Source organism: Cloeon dipterum, chromosome 4 (genome assembly GCF_949628265.1).
Source record: "Cloeon dipterum chromosome 4, ieCloDipt1.1, whole genome shotgun sequence".
In the NCBI taxonomy this organism is placed as follows: Eukaryota; Metazoa; Arthropoda; class Insecta; order Ephemeroptera; family Baetidae; genus Cloeon; species Cloeon dipterum.
This window is the reverse complement of record NC_088789.1, coordinates 9,763,007-9,780,924: the sequence shown is the minus strand read 5'-3', so window position 1 is coordinate 9,780,924 and position 17,918 is coordinate 9,763,007. Positions and strand designations below refer to the sequence as shown.

Genomic DNA, 17,918 nt, shown 5'->3' with positions numbered 1-17,918 from the left:
CAAACATATAAAGTAAAAATTTAACGGCTTAATAAAGAGGTATTTAAATTTTTAACGTAAAATATGCTAACCTTTAACCAAGAAAGAGTTCAATGTTCAATTATCATGAATAAAGAACGTCTTTATATTGTGTGTGCGCAACAGCGGATGTGAGGCGCACGTTATCATTTTTCCGGTTTATTTATTTCCAATCCAAATGGCTCAAGATCGGAATTTTCTGCAACCAGTGTACAACAATGAAAAATATATTTTGTGTTATCTTAAAATTGCCCAAACACATGTTGAAATATAAAATATAACAATATATATTATACACAATGATTTGGAACTGAAGTTAGTCCTGTCGATAATTCAATAAGATAAAAATATTTTTATTTTTTATTTCAATGATTCACAATCTTTTTTAAAGTTTTTTAAATAAGTAATCGGTCATTGCAAGGGAGTAAAATAAAACCATAAACCGTAAAAGGAAAGTTGAAAAATTTACAGCGAGAGTTCACTCGTCTGCACTTCAATCTTTTCTACAATCTCAATAATATGTTAACTTACAGATGGACACCAGAAAACAACCAGTACGAATCAAAACTTATATTTTCATGATTAAAAGTTCTGCAGATTAAAAACTTTTAAAATTAAGGAATCACACATTCAAAATATGTATGCTAATTGGATGGACTGGGGACCGCATTCCCCTTCTTCCACACATGAGGCCGCGGCGCGCCAGCAGCGACGAGCCGAGCCACACGAGCTGCTTAATCGGAATCGTTAGTCAGTCTCTAACCTTGTGGCGAGAAGGAAGTGACTGTTTGTCGCGCTCCCCATGTGTTAGTTGGGCTCAATAGCGGCTTTAGTGTTTTGAATCTATTTTTTGTGACTTCTTGGACTATATCTTGAGATGGAACGATTGCGAGAAGATAAAACTTAGCTTCAAACACTGAACTTTTTGCTGGGAAAATAGTGTCAACGCAGTTTTCTGTGAAAATGGTGAGAAATTTTGTGAGTCACCTTTTTGCATGTATGAATTAGGCACGCATGGTTTCCAAAACCGGTTCCAGTGGAACCCTAATTTTTTAATTTATTAATTATTTTACTCTCTTATAATCAATCTTGACCATATCTTACTGTTGGCAATAAATTTAAATTGATAAAATGTTGTTGAAATGCAATAGTATAAAGCCATGCAGTAATATTCTCAAAATAAAATAAGACAGTAATCATAAATCCGTAAATAAAAGAGTATTGCTGTGATCGAAATTGCGCAGTTCAGGAAAACTACACAACGCTATTATTTGAAATACGAATCAAGTTCATGATCAGTTTATATCTCATCGCGCCTTATCTATAGCCTCTCACCTTCTCGGTTATATTTGTTTTCGATTAGCAGGAAACTGTGTTGAGGAAACGGTTCGGCGATCGGCTCAACAATATGATACACGTTTTTTTTTCAACGCAAGCCGGCGCCCTTGCATTTCCCTGGCCAGGCACGTCTTTCGGAATTCGTGTATAATAATCTAACAGCAGGGCCAACCTTGAGTTTCCGCGTTCGCTTGCAAAGGCGTACGATAGCCGCATTTTACTATCGCGAAATGTTTGATCTTCATACACAGAAAACGGAGGCAAAAATCTCTCGCTCCAGCGACAAACACACATCTCTGCGCATTTTCAGTTTTTCTGTAAATGCCAGTTCAAGAGGTGGTGTTTTTGTGCGCGTGAATAGGCCTCGTTTATCTCTGTCAGTGGATGAAAACAGCGTCTTGTTTTCCATTGATCTAAAACACATTTTGATTGCAAGAGAACAAACAAGATGCGGTTACTTAAAAGAAGGGAAATAAAAATCCACTTGAAGTATATTATCCATAGTTCCTCGCCTTGAAAGGATTTTTGTTTGAAATGTGATAATACGCCTAATGCAAACATTATAAGCTGCTCTTAAAATGACGTTGGAGTGCACTTGAACTAAATTGTTCATGATTTTGGTTTTGTAGAGGTGATTGGTAATCTTAGCTTTTATATCTTAAAACGTTCTGAAGATTAACCTCATGAGAAAGAAATAAAAAATTAGCAAGTCGAGGAAAAATAAATTTCTGATAATTTAGAAGAGGTCACACACAGTATCTAAAATGCTTCGATAAAATAAATCGCCTTAGACACTTTGAAACGCCTTTTCCCAGAATGAAATTCAATAAGGGTTTTAGTTAGCGTTGCACAACGTCTGCTCGTGAGTCGCAAATTTTTTGCTCGCATAAAAATCGGCACTGGCGGGCGGCAGGTGGTCTTTCTTTGTTCATCACATGGCTTCGCATTTCACCGCTTGCTTCTTTTCTTCATCTGCCGCATGAAAGACTTCGTGTGTTAGTGGCGGCCAACACCACAAGCATTAATAGCCAAAGCAAAAGAAAACCGTCAGATGCTTGTAAATCTGCTGCACAACACACGTAGTATTTTGTAAAATTTATTAGGAGCTTGCGACTATTTTAAAATGTGCTGAAGATGTTTTAACGCTTTCACAGTTCCACGGAGCTATAGCTAGTTGCGTTTTCCTCTAGATAAAATAAATCACTCTTGAGCATGATGAAACAAGAAATATAAATATTATTTAAACTTATTTTAGATTTTCAAGGGGGCAAAATATTTTGCGAAAGGATAATATAACTAAAATGGGCTCCTCAGTTTGGAGGTTGAGCGCGAAAATTACCTTTTGGAGTCTGACGCAGAAATTTAAATTCAATTCACAACCGACAAAACCCATCCGCTTGGTGCTTAATTTACATCAGCGACAGAAAAAAATAATTTTAATTTTAACCCGATGAAGATAGCGATCTGAGCAACATCCGTTTATTATTATTCAGGCTTATTAGTATGCTCAAAATGAATCGAAGCATCGGAGATGACTGAGATGAGGCCTAACCTCTGGTTAGCACAGCGTGCGTTTATTCCCACACCTTGTGTGAAGAAGTGCCTTTAATGACACATCAAAGACAGCTGCAGAACAAGTGTCTTCCTTGCACATCGTCCAACAAGTCTAGCTTACTTAATCAATTGCAGGCTGTGACGCGATAGGGTATTCTTTGAACCGTAAATAATGATCATTGAAAATACGCAACTTTATGTAGCGTGTACACGTCGCTGGTGTTCAACTAAATATTTTTGTATTTTTGCATGTTACATGATTTTTAGCAAGCTATTTGCGTTGCAGCAGCGACAGAGGGCATTTAAGTTTTCTGTTATATAAATCAAGTCCGTGCGGTGATCATTTCCACTGTCTGTTGATTTGAATGTATTAATTGTAAGGCGTGGTTTAAAGATTTCAGATAATAATAATAATAAAACCAAAATGTTCTACAATTTTCTATAAAATTTAAAGCAATGTGATAGTTAAAATTAGTTTTTATGACAGCTATTTTTTACAATTTTTATAAATATTTTGCAGTTTCTATAAAGCCTATTTTTGATAAGTTAAAGTTAGTTAGTCAAGAGAGTCTAGAATATACATTTAGTGCGTTTCACTTGTGTATAATTTGGTCGCGTGGTGTGACGACAAACAAAAATACTAATACAAAACATATCTCCAGCTTGATTATTCATAATTATTTTTAGCCGCGAAAGGCCAGCACGACGACCGCAAGACCGGAATTGCAGCTAGCAACGCAACCAACTTGTTGATAATTAATTTTGCTGTTTCTACTTCCAGTTTGAATAAACCGACACCTATCGCAGCTGGTAGCTTCAAGTTTAAACAAAAAACAAATGGATTCGCGTCACAGATTTCGACATATTTGGCCCAGTGCCATTAAAAAAGTCCACGTGCTAAAACGCTGGGGAACGAAGCACGACTTACGTTTATAGATCGTAAATTTTGTCATGTTAGGATATCTTCGAGACTATTTTGCAGCAGTGACAAGTCACGAGATCATCGAGGCTAGAGAAAGTGTAATGGGCGAGAGCGCCACTGACTCGATTTAAATGACACTGAAAATGACCATTGCCGCCGAGGCGACGAAAATAACTTTTGTATCTACACATCCAACTGCCATTGAACGTGAAAACAGCCTCATCCGCTGCTTGTTAATTTGCATGGAGGCACCAAGTCAACCCAATTCATTAGCGGAGTGACTTTCAAGTGTCAAAACTGTCTTCCAAACCGACTTTATTTCATCAAACTTGACGTGCGTAAAAGGTCATTAAGAGACACTAGAATTGAGCAATAATGTTATTGACTTAAACTCATAGCCAGAATATAAGCAGTGCCAATTAAAACTGAATTTACACGATTCTTGCGAGGAAGCGAACAAGAAATAACGCGAGCGTTGACGAAATGGCTTATTTATGCTTCCGCTGATTCGCCATATACTTTATTGCAATAGACATATTGACGCGATACTTCGTTTCTGAGCTAGTGTTGTTTGTACACACCATTGCATAAATCTTCATGTACAACTGCTTGAATAAATAACTCATTCGATTTGCTTCAATAATGGAAGGATCGATAATTTATTTTCAGTTTAATCTTTTTTGTGGGATCGAGGAGCCGTGACAGAAATGCGTCTTTTGGTATTGACCGTCTTTTATTATTTAGTCTCGTGATTAGATGTATCAGTAAATTTAAAACTGTGAAATAGTACAACTAATTAAAATCACAAACAATAAATAATTTGAACATGAAAATGCCAATTTCAAACATTTACAATTATTACACGATTAAATGAATTCTTACCCCGTAAGTCGTGCAGGTAGATCAAAGTTTCTAGAATATTCTCACACCAAATATCATCCAAGCCGGATAGAGAACAAGTTTTTTCGACTGCTGTCGCGCGAGGTTAAAGGTGCTGTGTTGGTGAAGGTGCACTGAGGGTGTACTGCTTATCGCACACATTTACACTGCCACCTGGCGATACAGGTTAAAATGCAAACTAGCTATTAGGACAGAAGTGGCAGAAGAAGGCACCACAGTTTCGTCCTGTTTGTTTTTAATATAGTAAAAAATTCATGTTGTCAGCATGGCATGAGGTATCTTCTGCGATGAATTAATTGACTGTTATATTATTTGAATATTATAAATATTCCTGAAAGATTTGATGTTTGTTGATGAGTGTGAAAGCTGTAAGCGAAGGATTGCGCAATGAGTCGAGGTGCTAATTTAAGAGTCGCCTATAGCTGTGCAAAAGAGTTGCATATTTTATTAGCAAACCACGCCGGTGGTTGTCTCGCTCATCTCAACAAACAAACGCTTCTGCTCTAGCTCTGCGTCTGCGAAAATAACAGAAAGATCCACTGGCTCTGCTCCAATTTGTAGACTCCTCGGATTCTCACTAGCAAAAATAAACTCCTCTATATATTCCATTCGAGACAAGAGGTTTACTGGGTGGGATCTTCTTGATCATGAAATGACCAGTGTACTTTTGAGAGACTTTCAAACGAAATCTCCCCAGATATACACATTAGTTTATTTCAGTGGTCATAATAATCTAATTTTATTTAGAACCTAATTATAAAGTTGGTTAAAGATGTTATGAGCTTTCATTTTCTTATTTTGGTTTCTTAGACAAATTTATTTGCTTTAAAAATAATTCTGAGATTTCTTATGTGCTTTTGAAAGCGTTTGGCAGCCCATGTCCATCTTCTGTCAACCTGCTTGGAAAATAGTTTTGAGTTTAGTGCCAAAAATTAAAACGTTCCGTGGTTTGAATGAAATTTTAACGTAGCCACTGCCACGCTTGAACAGTCTTGGACGGCTGACAGCTGCTCTGAAGATTTATGTTAATTACTTGAACTCATATTTTCCTTCGAGAACTGTCAGCCGTGGAATTGCAATCTTACTATATTCGCTGACGAGTTACTGCGCGTGGAAAAATGCAAAAGAGCAAAGTAAAGTCATGCACGACGAGAGCGGCCGGTCGATGCACCGCTGAACAAGCGCGCGAGAAGTAATCTTATTGTTAATTGAGTGGTGATTGGACAAGAGCATTATTTGTTAGCCAGACTCCAGGGGCTGCAGCGTGGTGTGAGGGACGCTGACCTTTGGCCCTCACGTGATTATCTCCGACGGCTTTGAAAGATCAATGAAAACGAGTTGGTAGATTCTAGATTTTTGCCTATTTGTAAAATAGAAACGCATTAATTTAAACAGTAAGCTTAGGAATGAAAATAATTTTAATAAATACACCCCTAATTAACTATTACACTCTACGCTGCAATTGAAGGGCCCAATATGAAAAATAATTTTGTATTCAAAGTAATATAGCGGCATATAAGTATATAAGTTTACAATATTATAAACAACATTTTTAATTTGTGAACGAATTTATTTTGTTAGACCGCAATTTCTCTTATTTTTATTTTGGAAAATATAGGGTTAGTACGATTTACATACAATTTTCGGCCAATGGCAAGGAAGGCAGATGCAATAGAGGTTTACAGAATTTTTCAGTTAAGGCAGCTACCTTGCGGTGTCGAACTGTATATTTTTCTGTTTTTCTACAGAAATGTCTTTTGGTCTTTAATTTTTTTTACGGTCTCGTGCTTTGAAGACTTAATTATTTTATTCTATATCAAACTGTGTAGAATTTGTGGGAAGAATAAACAAATTAAAAAAAAACACCTAGTAAGCTGCCTTTAATTTTAACTGAAAAAATGATTCACATACTTAATAAATGAAAATTTCGGAATAATGCTGTACTGGTAGCTTTGTAAGATATATGAAAACAAAATATAAATAAACCAGATGCTCTAGATGGAATTGGATATTTTCTATTTGATTGTGCGGCCAATTTGAAATGAAAAAAATGCGCATGGAGATCAATCTTCATATTTACATATTGCAAAATATATCAGAAATACTAACTCAATCATGAATTTTAAGTATGAAGGAAAATATAAATGGTTTGAATACGAAATTATCAAAAAATTAAAAAAAAATTAGCACAGAATATTATGAGCGCAATCAAATTTTTCCCAAAAGTTAGCATTGAAAGCGGTCAATGATACGTCTCAAGCAAACAAACACGGTCGCTATTTTGTCCTTTGCACTCTGCGAAAGAGAGCGTCCGCTGGTCGTAAAAGTAGGCGTGTCTGAGCGTCCAATCCATTCATTTGCTCAATTAGCATTGTTCAGTGTGCCGGGAAGGGTTACACGCCACCAGCGCCGGAGTGGAATTGTCGTTGTTGCAGTCGCGATTATTCAATTCAGGCTCGCCGTATACATGCGAGTCGGCGGCTCTTATTTTAATGCATTCGGTCAGGCAACGCACGCAGCGCTGCTCTCGCGGTTTTCAGCGATCCACCGCCAGCCAGCCTCGAGTCATTGGGCGCACGCACGGCCTTGCAACGATTAATCAGGCAATGGTTCCGCGTTGTTATTTCACGGGTTTATCCGCAACCTTTAATTACAAATTTTCGGGTCGAGTGCAGAACAGAAGGTCAAAATATGATGTAATTTCACGAGCCTTTTCTCCGACATGTCCCTGCCCATGTACTTGCTATTGTAATTGCATTTTGTAATTGCTTCCTTCTCTTGGCATGGATGTTATCGACTCTTGCCCTGAAAACCTTTAACTGATCCAACAGACGCAGTTAAGTTTATGCCTGTCAATAAAACGACGAGGTCCGTTTATATTTATTCCGAAAAGAAAGTTGTTGTAAACAAATTTTGTTTATTATTCTGACAAAAATTATGCCGGGCAATTTGCATATTATTTTACAGCCGCCATCCCAAGAATTTCTTTTCCGTGAAATAATTTTAAAACTTGAATCGGAGATATTTAGAAAGTCGGGCAGCAATAGATTGATGGAAAATACTTACCTTAGGCTCTTGTAACATTTATAAAATTAATCACATTTTTCCTTATCCAATAAATGATCTGACTGAAAGTGATTGGCAAGGTTGCTCTTTGTTTTTTTCGTTAAGGTAACTCGCATAAAATGCAAATGTGTTCACTTGACACCAGATCTGTCATAATATTTATGAATTCATCAAACTCGATTGTAATCTGCTTATCGCAATCTTTTCTTAAGAGGTAGTCGCCAGACATTGTTTTCCCTGCTAATCCGTCAGGCAATTATTATTGAAGTGTACGGGAGTTGGATATCAAGGCCAGCAAAATGCACCTGTTTAGCGCTGAGGCTGAATGCATCGTGCACAAACGCATGCGTTTAAATGCGTGCGAGGACAAGGCCGAAATTAGAAAAGCATTTCACAAGCAGTGTTGCTATTTCCTTATGAAGTTAATTTCGGCTCTGTCTAAAAATAGATTAACATAAACGCTATTTCAAAATGTTTCCGTGTCAAAATAATCATTGGTGAGAAATCAGCCGAAAAGATTTGACTCACGATTATTGCTCCTGAGTTAGTCAGAGGAATATTGTTTTTTCCACTAAAGGAAACGATTGATCTTTTTCTACGTAACTCTATGAGTTCAAAGGTTTTTTGCTCGGCCTTTACTTTGTAGAATTTGAAATTAATTTTCCTTTCTTTTATGCAAGACTAGTTCATTATAGAGGTGTCAGTGAATCTTACAGCTTTCAAGATACTACTCTGAAAATGAAAAGTAAAAAATTATTATTTTGTTTGCTCAATGATTTTGTATCCACAAATTTCCTTGGATGCAGTGCAAGCTCCAAATACGACAAACAAGTGCAGTACTAAGCAATACAAAAAATAATTAATGTTTTTCTCGTTCTCAAGCAATTTTGCACATTATAGGCGAAAATTGAACTAGGACCGTCATTTGGAAGGTGGACTTTAAAGAGGCTGGAATGATTTATTAAGTCTAGGCTATAGATCAATCATTTGTCTTGCTCGTTTAAATTCCTTTTACGCTTGATTTTCCCCGATATTCATGAGGCAAAGAAAGTGACCCATCGCTGGTGCAGGTGCAATTAATCTGTAAATGGCAATTCTCTTATGAGTGTCTGCACTGGTGCATGCACATCACGGCAGAAATGTTGCCGATCTGTCAGGAATAATTGTCTTGGGCGTCATTTCTCTCGACTGCGAAATCAGAAGCGTCTGTTATAATGAGACGTCCTAGCTAAAAATAGTGCTCTCATTGCGTTTCTACACACGCCGCCACACAACGTGCAACTAGACTAACTGCAACTAGAGCTTAACATTATAACAAACAAAAAGGTGGGTGGGAGTGCAGAATATGGTGATAATACATACCAAATTCAATAAGATTCTAAGCAAAGTTGCCTAAAAACACAAATCAACAGAGAATAATTGAAATCAATTATTATCAAGTAGATGTCCACTCAACTAGCAAAATCCTGGTATTAGGGGACAGATTTCCATGAAAAATCACTGAATTGGTGTCATTTAAATTTATTTAAATATATAAATTTAAATTACGAACACCAACAGTGTACAACTTGATTTTTCTCTTCACAGTTTTTGTTATCTTATTTTGCATTAAATTTTATATTCCTTCGATATTATTGATTAGTAGAGGCAGCGTATTTATTATTCCTATCAAAGCTCCTCCGTTAGAAGCTTTAGAAGAAGAATATGTAATTAAAAATAATAGGAGCACATCGTCATCGTACAGGCAAAAAGCAGCTTATAATGACAGCAAGTACCTTTGAAACCTTAAGCTCTAAGCATTCTTCATTTTGCTGGTGTGAATAATTCATCTAAAGAGCCTGCTCAACCAGTAATCGAGCACGGTGGGCGTTTTTATGCATTGAAGCATGTGCCTACATAAATTCGCAATGCATTCCGCGGCTGTTGAGAATCTGGTTATGAGTACTCTCGGGGCGCACCGGAGGAAAATATCCTGGCTGCTTTCGTAAAAAGTGAATTTGAAACAAAGCCAATAAGTTTTACAAGCCCGTCTGGATATCCTTGAAGACGAATACAATGGCCGCGCGGGCATAATTAATTGCCGGTGTAAACGCTTGGCAACGCGTTTTTTACCTGTCCTGCTGTGCCACCGAAGGAAAAAGTCGACCCTTATTCAGACCTCTTGCGGGGATAAAACTCCTACGACTTTCTGAGATACTCATTGTGTCGCTCGTCAGATGAAATTTCACGTGCCGCGAAATCTGATATTAGCATTCCACACTATCATAATTGCGAACGAGAGGCGTAGCAAACTAACACGAGACTTCCGCAGGGACAGTGATATTTATGCTCTATGTGTGCCAAAGTAAGACACACGGCTTTCTGTCTCTACTTCAAGCTCTCTCCTCATTATTCACGTTATATGTAATAAAACGACTACTTTTCTGCTGATCAGAATTAATGGCTACACTAATTATTCTATTATAAATCCCAGTCATGATTTTATAGCTTAGTTGTTTACTGGAAATCAATTCTTTCCAAAAATACTGCACAAGCACATTCTGCTTACAATTTTTATTGAATATGTAAATGCATGATGGGGAAAGGTTTTATGTGGTCAAACCAATTTATTGTCCAGCATTTATGAAAAATAATGTTCAAATAAAATTTTATTTGATGATAAAAATATCAATCCCTGGAAAAATATAATTTATATTTTATTGTTTAAATATATACGTTTTAATACACAAGAAACAAATCAACCATACTATACAATAATTTATTGAATCATTCTAAATTTTCAATTGTATTCTGTTTCAGATCAGTTTGAAATATTTGGGACTTGTGGTGATTTTTCTTGTGGCTGGCAGCAACTGTAACATTACAAGCAGTGATAACAATGAACTCGACGTCTGTGAAATAGATACTGAGCTGACTTGCAAAAACCTAACGCGGGGTACTAACTGCGGCTGCGTCTCCAAAGGCACCAAGGCAAAATGTTGTCACTTCAAGCTCAATCTCGTGGCCGACTATCTCTACAATAATTGCGGCTTCAACGAGCTCACTGCTCTTTACTTCTTCAACTGTTCGTCTCTCTCACAACCTAGCATCAGCCAACTTGATCTCAGCCCAATCTTGAAAAAGTACCCAAATCTGCAGACACTGGCTTTCACTAACTCGGATTATAAGTAAGTGATAGATGATATTTTAATAAATGGTGGCGCCAGAAGTGAATTTTTGTAAAACGCAAAAATTCATCAAAACTTTCCGATCATTCTCATTGTCAGTAGATCTTTAATGTATATAAATATATATTTTTTGGAAATAGGAACTGCTCAATTTACAATTTATAAATTAATTTACTGATGATTTCAGTATGATAAAGGTTGACCCAAAAGTCGGAAATATCTCCAACGTACGCTGCCTGAATGTTTCCTACAACAGTTTGGACAACAGCACAGACGTGGCCAATGTGATTAATTCAATTCCGTCTCTCCAATTGATTGACGTGTCTAACAACAACCTTTCACATGCGCCGAACATCAGTGGCAGGAGCGACTTTTCGTTGCACATAGCAAGTATGTAAATTAAAAATTTCGAATTCTCTGATTACTTATTGCTCCACAAATGATTTCATAGACAACGAGTTTCTAAATTGTGATGGTATCAAAGAGCAAATGCTAGAAAATATCAAGTTCGTTCACCCTGACCAAACGCTGTGCCGTAAATTTGTGACCATCACCCAATGGTCCAAAGAAGACACAGTCTCCTTGAATCTCAGCAGCATTGCATCCACTATTATGGTAAACCACTATTAAATTTTTCGTTTTCTTTAATTAATATCACATTTTTTCCAATTTCAGATACATAAGCAATGCCCTCCTAAATGTTCCTGCAGTGAAAGCAGAATAGTAACAGAGAAAGGTGAAAACAATCAAAATCAAGTTTCAAATATTGCCGTCGCAGTGAATTGTTCCTACCGTCATCTTACGAAAATGCCAGAGAGCCTGCCAACGTATACCACTACGCTCGATGTAAGCCACAACAATGTGAGTGTTTTCCTATTTCTGCTTATATATGATTGATAAAATCTTGCATAATTAAATATTTCCAGATCACTAGTTTGAACTTGAATGGTCTAAAGCCTGATTCAAACTACGACAAACTCAACTACATAAATGCGAATTACAACGAAATCAAATCTCTGCAGACTTTGGAAGGGTCAGAATTTCTAAAAGCATTCGAGTATTTGAGTTTGAAAGGAAATCAAATATCTAAGGTTAGCAAATCAATCCCTTCTCTTGGACATAAATAATTAAAAAAAAAATCATTGCAGATTCCGCACTTTCTAGAAAAAGCTGTCACGGGGACACCCTCAGGCAAAGGGCAGATTTTGTTGAGCGATAACAAGTTTGAATGCAACTGTGACACGGCGTTGCACATGAAGGTGTGATCTGGTCACTCAAAAATAAAATAAAATTTCAAAATTCTCTCATTTTCATTTTCAGCCAATGTTGGTGGCGCTGGAGAAGCACATTGTTGATTTTGAGAATATTTATTGCAGCAATATGGAAATTAAAGTAAGAGTTATTTCACTTATCTCTGATCCTTTTTTCTAATATTTAATTTATTTTGCAGATCATAGATCTTGTCAATGAACAAGTTTGCACAATAAATGAAATCAACTACATATATTATATAATAGTAGCTGAAGTTTTGCTTCTACTATTGCTTGTTGGAAAAGTGTCTTATGATTACTGGGTCTTCAAGCATGTTGGCTACCTTCCTTGGCCCGCGTCAAAAATGCCGCGGCTTCCTTGTGACTGCGTTCTCGAAAACTGACAAAAATGTGTTCACACTTATGTAAATAGACGATAAAACTCGGTTCCTACGCTTCACGAAAGACAAATTTATGTATTATATGTTGTAACTGTATTAAAAACTATATAAAACTTTGCTCAGTGTAGGCGGTAGAATGTGAAATCAGTTACCCTAACGATTTGTGTAAAAAAGACTGTTCAAGCTCTATTTTTTGAAGATGTTTGATTGTTAATGTAATAAAGTGCCTAACTGTTGTGAAACTTTTCAAAGCAGTCATATGAATATATTTTAAGAAAAAGAATCCAGAAAATTAAAAAATATTTTAAAGAAAAACACTTTCCAATTTGAATCTATTGTAAAAAGGTTGTTCTGACTTTGAGTGATTAGTAATTTCTATGTGGGACACTACATTTGTAGGAAATTAGTAATCATGTGAAATAAAATGTTAAAAAATAGAACCAACCCACAATTTTTGTTTTATTTAAGCAAAGTGAGATTTCTTCCTGGTACATGTAATTCCCGCCGCATATTGAACAACGCTCGATGTAGCAGTTTACAATTCGTTGCACAGGTGGCAGAGCATACACCAGTGGCGCGTTCTCATGACAGTGGGTTCTAGAGGAAATTTTTACGGGTCCATTATATATCATATAAACCCTTATTAGCTTCATTAAAACAGCTTTTTCAACGGAACGCAACGTTCCTTTTTGTTTTTGTTTGGCATCATGAATGATTAGCGTTGCTGGCGGAGCCTGAACTACAGAAAAGATATTTAATAAATAGATAATTAATAAGCATTATTATGTGATTTTTATTAATAAGAAATGAATAGCCAAATATTTTAACGACTTGTTTGGGCCATGGAGTTTTTTTGAGGTCTTATTTTGTTTGGATTTGAAGGTTTTTCATGCAAATTAGGCAACCGGCTTGGTTGCCAAAGAGCGCTTATTCAAAATTTAGTTTTTTACAAATGAGATTTTTAAAATGAAAGGTTTCAGCATCATATGCTACACAGAGCGCGCCCTTCCCGGTCCTTGGACAGGGATAAAAAGCAATAAAAAAAATATTTAGGGAAAATGATGTTGTTAGGTTCAAACTTAAAGAAGTAGGCATATTATTAATAGGGCCGCGCAACTACACATTTTTGATAAGATATTTAAGGACGCACTAAGAAAAGACTTAACCAAATGAAGCGAGAAGGTTTGGACATTTTTTTCATTTTTTTTTAAATTTCAAGTTGAAAACTACAAAAAATGGTTTATGCTCAACATTTTCCCTGATTACATAGAGTTAACGAGTCAAAAACCTTTTGAATGTAAAAAAAATGTCGGGGAAAGCAGCGTTCATTTTTGGAGCTTCTCTGAATTTTGATGCCAACAAGGAAATCGGTCGCATAACGCCATTTTTAATTCCACTCTTTTCATTCACGCAGCCAAACAAAAAGTGGCGTTCGTGCAAATTACTGTTACGGTTTTTGTGTGTGATGGACTCGGAGCGGATTTATTGCGGCGCGCACACAACACAATTTACATGATCGTTATTGTTCGGTCTACACAGCGCACATTAAAATAAAAAAGAGCCCAACCCGATAAATCAGCCGCGCCGCGCGCGTTTCCTGGCCCACGCCGCGTATTTCCACCAAGGGAGAAGCTATTAACAGAATTGGTGTCGCCACGTTTCTCTCTGGACAAAAGTAATGGCACCCAGGATAAAATTCAGGGGCACGCTATCAACCACAGTTGCGCAGCACCCACCGACCTCTGTGCACTTTATTCATCATTTCTTTTAAATTAAACATGAAATTGACCAGGAAAGTTGTTGAGTAAATCCCTATATCATATATCTCAAACTAAAACTTCTTTTTTCCGTATCTTTGTAAAAAAATGAAGTTATGAACTCAGGAGCAGTTATTGCGTTGTAGATTTTCTATGAACAGGAATGATTTATTTCATCAGGAAAATATTTTCAAGAAGAGATTCTCGGGTAGATAATAATATTTTATTTTAATATAATTGTTTCCAACTGCTTTTAGAGCAAAAGTGATTGGACAAATAACTAACAGAGAGTTTATTGTTAGTTTTTAATCTTTGATAGCTATGCAACTCGCACTACACCACTGTCATCGTGTTGCATACTCAAAGAAGTTCAGGCGTTCAGTCCATAAAACGTTGAACTGTGTATGTCTCCCGTCTATTTGTTCTTTATCAAGCTCAACTTCCTTTTGGTAAGTCTTATTTTAGAGTTTTAAGCAAACATTTTGCTTCTACTTAATGTAGATTTTATGCCGTGTGCACGAAGTCTTAAATTAAACAGTTTGCCTTTCAGCTAATCGAGAGCAACACTGTTTCACTACATTTTCCCTTGCGTCGTCCGAGAGAAACAAACCCGACGTACAACCTTTTAAGTGAGGTTTCAGCCAGCAACTCAATAAGCAGTCAATTTGCGCTGCCATAACAACAAAGAACAACGACAACACACGGTGTACGTTCACTCGCTTCGACTCTCAGGCGGCGAGAAATTCGAGCCAAAGTCTGTGTCGACACGAGCAGCCGCCAGACAGTGAGTAAGTGACGGTGCATCTTTCGCTGCCTCGAGTGGCTGTTGCTGAAAGTTTCGAGGAAAAATAAATTGCCCTCACTCCGTGACACCACACACGGTGACAAATAGCGTGTTCTCTCTCTCTTTCTCTCTCTCTTTCTCTCTCTCTCTCTCTCTCTCTCTCGCTCTCGCACCTTTGGCCTCATACTTGGTTTGACGCACGTCACGGGCTGGTTTTATGAAACATAGCAAGATGAAATAACAATAAGGTTGTGCACGTGTCGTTTAATGGCAGAAAGTCATGACTGCTGAGCTCGCTAAAAAAATTATTTTTAGAATTTCTCCCGACAACTCTGATGTGTGCTCTCTCTTTTTCTCGCGATATTATCTTATTTATTTCGATTAATTGAAAATGTGTTTTCTTGACGATTCAAGTTTAGTGTTGCAGTTGGTATGAAAATTATAGCAAACTTTATTAATTGACTATTATGTCAAATTTCAAATTTTGCTAGCAATTCCAGCACACGGGGTTTTCAGTAGCTAAAACCATGTTGAGATGTTTACTACCATCTTACCTTTGTGTTTTGTCCTTAAGATATTGCCGAGTACATGAGTTTTTTGTTGTTGTATTACGAAATTGAAAAGTATACTTCAACCTGTGCTCTATTTTCTTTCGATTACCTTGGTATGATAAAGTATTTCCTATCCTCATTGTCAAAGTAAACTAACTTATCAAGTGCCTCTAAGAATCAGTTGAACTGGAAATTTTAAAAAGTTGAACACACGTTAGTCACTTTTTGATATTACTTTGTTTGTATCTGCTGTTTTTCTAGACGTGACAACGAATTGTGCAGAACCAATATATAAATTAATGCAAACTTAATGTGCTAAGTTTATTCATTTTTCTAGATTTACCTACATGCTAAACCTGGATGAGCACCATTTCAAATTATTAAACCTTTTAAATATCTAATTTTGAGCTTGTAACACACCACCTTTCAGGTAACAATGCTATTTTCCTTGCTTATCAGTTAGGTGTTATGAAGATTACTAGATTGAATTTATAGTGGTTTCTGTTAAAAGACATGTATTAAACAATGTTTCGATTTCCCAGTTGAAAATTGACACGGATTTATTTAAACAGAAAACAGGTATTGTTTGTTTGTTTGAGTGAGTGAGTGAGTGAGTGAGTGAGATGCAACAAACAGTCCTAGTTAGTTCTCTTTATGTCTTATCCATGCTCCATTCCAAGTCATTGCGCCAATCAAGCAGTTTTGCTAGTTGCTCTGGCTTCTGCTGCTTCTGTTGCTTGTTGGTTTGTGTACCCGTGCAGGGGGAGCAATAATTTCATCATTGACTGATTGGAACGAACCAAAAGGCAGTGAACATGCACCTTGAAAGCAGGTCAGCGAGTTAATCATCTCCCACGAAGCGGAAATCTCTGCCGAGAGGAAAAACAAGCAAGAAAGCGCTGCGCAGCTCGCGAGAAGTTGCAAACAACATGCGGCTCTGATCTATTTATTCATGAGCGAAACGTGCATTAGGAATTCACAAACAATAGCTAGCAACTCGCCAGATTTCATGCTCAACAAGCATTCATCACATCAAACTTGCACCGTGTACATACTCGATTATTATTATCGGCGAGGAATAAACGATAATTGACTGAAAATTGCTTCTCTGCGGTGTTTTTGTGCTGCTTGCATGGCAATTTGCCTCACAGTGTTTGCTTGCATTTTACGGATGTCTGGCTCGGAAACCACCGGCGCATCTGATCAAATTTGTCAGCAAAGTTTCCTCTCCTCAATCCGTTCGTCACGCGAAACTTGAGCCAGCCCGGCAAAACTCGGGTTTGTTGGGGTCTGCGCCAAGTTGTTTACGGCCTTCATTAAAGCCAAATTGTTGAAATCAAGTCGGGAGGCCGCACATGAACCACCATTAAGGCTATTGAGCCGGTTTTGTGTGTCGTGGTCCGACTTTCCGCCACCGCAGCCGCCGCCACAGCATTTCATCACCGCCATTTATATGGAAATTGAGAGCTGCAAATGCCAGATAACGCTGGACCTGTCATTGAAGAAACACACCATGTACTCGTGGCTTTTATAGAAGCTGCGCGTCAGCGTGCTTATCGTATCCAAGCTCAATCACAACAGCACCATGAGCTCATTTTGTACTTTGGCTAAATCGAATTTTTATATATTTCTTTGAAATTAATGGAAAGGCCAAACTCGTCCGATATGCGGCGGATAATTGGTATTGTTAATAATTGGTTAATTATTAATTTACCTAACTCACAAGAGAACCCTGGGTTTGTTCCGCTCTAAAATGCAAATTTTTATCCTCAAATAATGTATACTTTTTGTGATGATTGCATGCCTTAGGGGAAAACTGCGTAATGCAATATTTAATAAAAGGAATAGAAATGGAGAATAAAAAATAACCTCTATTGCTCTCTTTTTGTACAGCTATAGCAGGGGCGGATTCTCAGAGAAGAGCCATTTTTTGAAATATTTCTGTGTCTCATTTAATTCTCTACGTGTGAATAATTTCTAATTTGATGGGTTCCAAAAATTTAATGTTGACCCTCGCCTTTTCTACCATCGCGTTTGAAATTTAATGTGATTGGAACTAAAAAATCACAACTTTCAAATATTTGTCCCTCATTTTTAGATTTTTTAACATTACAATTTATTTACAGTTATTTTAAGCTTAATGGTCTTAGCGCGGTTTGTAATTGAATAGGTTGGTCAAAACGGTTGGTCATATTTAGCAAAGAAACGCA

The 17,918-nt window shown here is 37.0% G+C and overlaps 1 protein-coding gene across 2 annotated transcripts; it reads left to right on the top strand.

Annotated features, from left to right (window-relative positions):
* Positions 1-749: 749 nt before the first annotated feature.
* Positions 750-13,060, top strand: hfw (leucine-rich repeat domain-containing protein hfw). 2 transcript variants are annotated; one of them, XM_065490023.1, is made up of 9 exons: positions 750-984; positions 10,598-10,965; positions 11,153-11,355; positions 11,417-11,580; positions 11,641-11,826; positions 11,892-12,056; positions 12,114-12,224; positions 12,286-12,357; positions 12,416-13,060. In XM_065490023.1, the coding sequence occupies exons 1-9, from the start codon at positions 982-984 to the stop codon at positions 12,617-12,619; spliced, it is 1,476 nt and encodes a 491-aa protein (XP_065346095.1). In that variant the 5' UTR covers positions 750-981; the 3' UTR covers positions 12,620-13,060. The 2 variants fall into 2 exon arrangements, with proteins under 2 accessions (XP_065346095.1, XP_065346094.1); XM_065490022.1 differs by having other exon boundaries at positions 750-996.
* Positions 13,061-17,918: the final 4,858 nt, after the last annotated feature.

Bases quoted from the DNA above. Each gene is read 5' to 3' on its own strand.
- hfw (XM_065490022.1), top strand. The intron at 11,356-11,416 runs GTATGTAAATTA...ATGATTTCATAG, and splicing joins CTTTTCGTTGCACATAGCAA to ACAACGAGTTTCTAAATTGT. The intron at 11,827-11,891 runs GTGAGTGTTTTC...AAATATTTCCAG, and splicing joins TCGATGTAAGCCACAACAAT to ATCACTAGTTTGAACTTGAA.